Source organism: Bactrocera oleae, chromosome 4 (genome assembly GCF_042242935.1).
Source record: "Bactrocera oleae isolate idBacOlea1 chromosome 4, idBacOlea1, whole genome shotgun sequence".
Taxonomy (NCBI): domain Eukaryota; kingdom Metazoa; phylum Arthropoda; class Insecta; order Diptera; family Tephritidae; genus Bactrocera; species Bactrocera oleae.
In genome coordinates, this window is record NC_091538.1 from 21,667,554 (window position 1) to 21,673,553 (window position 6,000).

General features: G+C 38.6%; 1 protein-coding gene across 1 annotated transcript in view; it reads right to left on the reverse strand.

The window, feature by feature from the left end:
- Positions 1-5,729, reverse strand: part of betaTub60D (beta-Tubulin at 60D) — a 29,151-nt gene extending 23,422 nt beyond the window's left edge. The window contains exon 1 of the mRNA XM_036369170.2: positions 5,336-5,729. Within this exon, the coding sequence (XP_036225063.1) occupies positions 5,336-5,392 (57 nt within the window). The 5' untranslated portion in view covers positions 5,393-5,729. The remainder of the gene's footprint in view (positions 1-5,335) is intronic.
- Between the last annotated feature and the right edge of the window lie 271 nt (positions 5,730-6,000).

Genomic DNA, 6,000 nt, shown 5'->3' on the forward strand with positions numbered 1-6,000 from the left:
TGGTAACTTTACTTTTTTTCTTAAGATAAATATTAAGATACTTTTATATTTATTTATTTTAACCGCAAAAGATTTACTTCGAATACCATTTTATTTAAAACAAGAATTGTAATTAGTTCAAGGATGTTTTACAATAAATAAGCGTTAACTTCGGTTGCACCGAAGCTATAATACCCTTCACAGATATAAAGGTTCCTTCCAATAACTTGATCCGATCTAAACAATTTTTTCGGAGATTATATTCTTGCTTTAGAAAATAACTCATGCCAAATTTCGTCAAGATACCTCGTCAAATGAAAAAGTTTTTCATGCAAGCACTATACTCAGATCGTTCGGTTAATATGGCAGCTATATGCTATAGTCATCCGTTCTGTAAAATTTCTTCGGAGCTTGCAGTATTGCTTTAAATAATATTCTGTGCCAAACTTCATGAAGATACCTCGTCAAATAAAAGAGTTTTCCATAGAAGCACTTGATTCCGATCGTTCAATTTGTGTGGCAGCTATATGCTATAGTCATCCGATCAAAACAATTTCTTCAGGAATTTCATTGTTACCATTGTTACCTTACCTTATAACGCATGCCAAATTTCATGAAGATATTACGTCAAATAAAAAAGTTTCCCATACAAGGACTTGCTTCCGATTGTTCAGTTTGTATGGCAGTTATATGCTATAGTGGTCCGATATCGGCCGTTCCAACAAATGAGTAGCTTCTTAGTGAGAAAAGGACAGGTACAAAATTTCAGATCGATAGCTTAAAAACTGAGGGACTAGTTTGCATATATACAGACAGACGGACGGACGGACGGACAACGTCCGGTGTGTTTAACGTGAGTACCTGCCGTCGACGGCCTTATCTCACGGCGCTCAAAAGCACAGCGTATCAATACAATGCGTTGATCAGCGCCCCGAAAATGCTAGGCATTTTTCAGTAGCGATTGGTAGTGTGGAATGGACACACTACACACCTTGGTAAGGTTCGAGGCCTATCTAAAACCTCTGGCGTACTTTGGGTCCGGCACCCGGTTGCAATGCAACTCCACATTCAACTGACAAAACGTCAGTTCTTCCCGCATTTGGGTATAAACCACAACCACCACGATACTCCCCGAAGGGCCAGTCCGCACGAGCAGGTTGGAGCGAACTCCAAGGGCCCCTGCTCCCCGTGGTACGAGAATTAAGTCTCCGGTCAGACCTCGTAGCCGAAGCTACTACCAGTTGAGCCTCCATACAGCTCTGGACTGGTAACCAAGGGTTGAACCCCATACGCACATTACACTCACACACCTTTCACACAAGAAGCTAACCCTAACTCACAGTTAAACGCCTCCGCCGCCTAAACAATTCACGCGCAAACGACCCTAACTGTTCGGCATTCCGACTAGTGGAGATCACACCGCTAACATCTAACCGTCCATCAGTCCAGCTAATCCCCATACCCCCTAGATCCCTAATGTCCGAGTACATCGGGCACTCCGCGATCAAGTGAACCCAGTCTTCACATCGCGCCCCACACAAACACCCCGACCTATCAGAAAGGTGCCTCTGATGCAAAAATGCATTCAGAGGCCCATGCCCCGTTAACAAAAAACCCAGACTCAGACAAAATCTGAAGTCTGGGTTACCCTCAACGAACCTAACGTCCCGGATGTACTCATAAGTCACCCGACCGTTAGGACTGTTGTCCCAACGGTCTTGCCACCTACTCCTAACCCTATCATCTAGAAGCCTCTTGCTCCCTAGATACCCCTCCTTCTCCACATCATCATCGGAAATCCAGTCATTCCGCAGCAATGACACACTCAAGCCCCTTCTTAACCTGAAAGCAACAGCACGCTGTATGACAATCAGGTCAAGAGGGGGTGCACCTAGTAAAACCTGCATCGCATCCGTTGAAACGGTGCGACATACAGGCAAACATGCAAGCATCATGCAACGTTGCACCGAGAGGAGTTTTCGGCGACCAGAGACCGTCATCGCTGATTCCCACCATATTGCGGCTCCATAAGTGGCACAAGCCACAAATAGACCACGGTATATGGTGCGAACAGCACGGCGAAAATTTTATTAAAAGGAATAACAGAAACCCTTGATTTGAGTTGATACACTCTTTTTGCTCGTGTAAGCACACAGAGCGACAGCAAAAGAGAATTTGCCGATAACGAGCGTCAAAAGAGTCCCCATGTAAACGCAGTATTATATAAATAAATGCACATATCTCGTTTTGTTCTGCGATATGGTTTCTCAAATGCAAGGCGTTTCCGATTACTTTGCTGAATATCAAAATATGGTTTTTAGGCAACTTATTTTTAATATATGACAGCACGCACTTACATGCATACATACATTTTTGTGCATATGTATATGTTGGTGTTGTGTTGTGCTTGTTAGATATGAAATATAAGACAGTTTGCCAGACTAATATAAAGTCGTCGTAAGCGATATGCCGATGCATCTTGTCTTCAAAGAAAATAAATAATATTGAATTTACTTATATGAAAATATATGTATAAGTACATACTGGAACAGCGAAAAGTTCGTCGGTCTGGAAAAAACTTCAGGTCTTTGCCAAACGTTTTACTTTATTTTGGAAATAACCTATTGAAATAAATTTCTAAGTAATTGACTTCATTCGTTTATGTAGCAGTATAAGTTTTTAACATTTAAAGGGAAAATACTGGTTTGATATTGTGATAAAAAACAATAGCTGACTAAGGGATCTCATCTGAAACAAATCACACATCTTTAGAAAAAAACAAGAAAAAATGTTTATTTCGGTTGCACCGAAGCTTTAATACCCTTCACAAATACAAAGGTTCCTTACAAAAACTTGATTCCGATCGTTCAATTAGTATGGCAGCTATATGATATAGTGATCTGATCTGAACAATTTCTTCGGAGATAACATTGTTGTTATAGACAATAACTCGTGCCTACTGTTTTGAAGATAACTCGTCAAATGAAAGATTTTTCCATACAAGCACTTGATTCCGACCGTTCAGTTAATATGGCAGCTATATGATATAGTGATCCGATCTAAACAATTTCTTCGGAAATTGCATTATTGCCTCAAATAATAATCTATGCCAAATTTCGTGAAGATACCCTGTCAAATAAAAAAGTTTTCCATATAACAACTTGATTCCGATTGTTCAGTTTGTATGGCATCTATACGCTATAGTCATATCGGTCGTTCCGACAAATGAGCAGCTTCTTAGTGAGAAAAGGACAGGTGCAAAATTTCATATCGATAGCTTAAAAACTGGCGGACTAGTTCGGATATATACAGACAGACGGACAGACGGACATGACTAAATCAACTCAGCTCATCATGCTGATCATTTATGTATATATTTTATAGATTCTCCGACGTTTCCTTTTGGGTGTTACAAACTTCGTGGCAAACTTAATATACCCTGTTCAGGGTATAAAATGATGATGATGATATTCATATGTATGCATGTTCATAAACAGACCGTCGAGAGCCAACCGATTCCCAATTGTTGGGATATCTACAGACTCATGTACATGGCTATATTATAATATATCAGATACCAGTACAAACATTTTTAATTACGGCTCAAACATATGAAAAAATAATATATTAACCGCCCATAAGCAAAACTTGCGAATATACTACTTATCTTTTCTTATTTTTTTTTCCATTTATTCAACTTTTATTGTTCTCAACAATGAAAACGATTTCTATACAAGAACGTCATTTTGATCGGTCAGTTTGTACAGCAGCTATATGCTGGTCCGAATTCAGCGGTGCCGAATTTCAGATCGATATCTCAAAAACTGAGAGACTAACTCGCGTATATACAGACAGACCGACGGACATACAGACAGATATGGTTAAATCCGCTCAGCTCGTCACGCTATATATATTTTAAAGGGTATCCGACGTTTCCTTCAGCCTGTTACAAACTTCCAACTACTGATTAATGCAGTATTTATATAAATGCCCAAACACATAAGTATATGATCATTAAGTAACATTTTATGTTAATAAAGACTATTACATACTTGCAAACATATTATATACATATATATATTATAAAATAAAAGTAGAAATATGCATGGGGCCGATTGAAAGCATTTAAATGCATAAACATGACTATATCATTTACATACCTCCATACCTTTAAGCACATATATACCATAGCACTAAGATAAGCAATATCTTACCGAATATACGACTAATCATTTGAATATACATATATACCTAAGTGTATCTGATCTGAAAGTACTTGTATGTTTGACTTTCCAGGCAGACGCCACGGACATTGTGTGGGGTAAAGACACAATTCTTTAAAGATCGGACGAATTTCTTATATGAGTACGTATAAATATGTTTGTGTATCATTCAATGATGTGCCTGAAGATCAGTTTATTTATTTGTTGTTAGAGAAGCTGTTTATCGTAAGTAAGCAACAGTGAAATCCAATTTGAGGCCTTCAATTGTTAAACAAAATATTTGGCATTCGTTTGGACTTTAAAAGTCAAATGATGAGGCCTAATTAAATATTCTATTTAATAATATTCTTACAATTTTAATATTCCTTGATTGGATGTATGTCGTTCACGTTATTATAATTATTGGTAAAATTGTTATGATGTTGCGAATTAAATACAAAAAATTTTCTTTGGAATTTCAAAAATGTTGCATTGCGATTTTTCAATTATGTACAGGAATCCCTGACATTGATTTTCAGTAGTTGAGATCATCAATCCGCTTCTTTATCAACATTGCAAAGGCATTTACGCACGTTCAACTGAAAATGCAAAGCTCGCTACAAATGTGCGTTTGTATATAAGTATGTCCATATGCACATACACATGGCTACTTGGCTTGGCTACTGACAATTTAAAAAATTGCTAAGGAAACCCGCTGACAAAACTGGATTTTCTCCAAATTACCAAAAAGTGAGCAAACGCGGTTTTATCTCAGAAATTCTACGATTCGCGCCGCAAAAGCGCAATGCACCGAAAACTTGACGAAAATAAACAACACTCAAATAAAGCAACAATCAAAAGCAATAGTAACCAAAAAAAAAAAGAATCGCTGTATAAGTTGCAGCCTGCCACAAAGTGCGCGAGCCTAAATTACAGCGACAATTTGAGAAAAAAGCAAACAACGAAACTTTGCCTGACCGAAATTAAGAAGCAGTGCATTTTTCAACTTTTTTGTTGCTCGTATTTCGATCACCGCTGACAATACGAAAAATGGAAACTCGCTCAAGCATTTGCGAGCTGGCTGGAGTTGAGCTTGCATCAGTCGAACGAACGCCAAGAGATTGATGATCGAGTTTCGAGAAATTCCCACTTACCTTAGCACCGATTTGATTGCCACATTGACCGGCTTGCAAGTGCACGATTTCCCTCATTTTGTAAAAAAGTTGGATTTATTTAGCTTTTACAGGAAACTCGCGAATTCGCGTTTAAGTGCGGCTTTTATTGCTTTGTGTTCCTGCGCTCTGAGATTTTGAATCGCCTGTGAAAATCCTTCGAGAGATTTTCAGATAAATTTTACTCGATTTAATTTTTGGATCACACACCCGTTTGGTTTAATTTCAATTAGTATGAATATGTAGACACACTATTGTTAGTATATCCTGCACACAAAAAAAACTCCGGTAATACTTTGATATAAATGTTGGAAAGAGCACCGAAAAGTTGTGGACAAAGCACTTGGTGACAACTCGACGTACGAAACTGAACTGATCATGTGTGGAATGCGCTGAGCCAGCATGAAGCATACGCCGTTTGCCGGCAAAAGTAAATACACGCAGACGGAGTTCGCCGCACGCCGCACGCCACATGCGTCATATAATGGGTGAGTTCATTTCTACACACATACTACTTATTTGTGTATATTAATTTTTCTTTGTGTGCGTGCTATACTAATAAGCATTGGGTTGGGTGGTGGAGATGAGCACACTTTGTTGTGACTTTGCACCCATTGAGAGCTGAAGATTTGCCGCACCGTCATGAG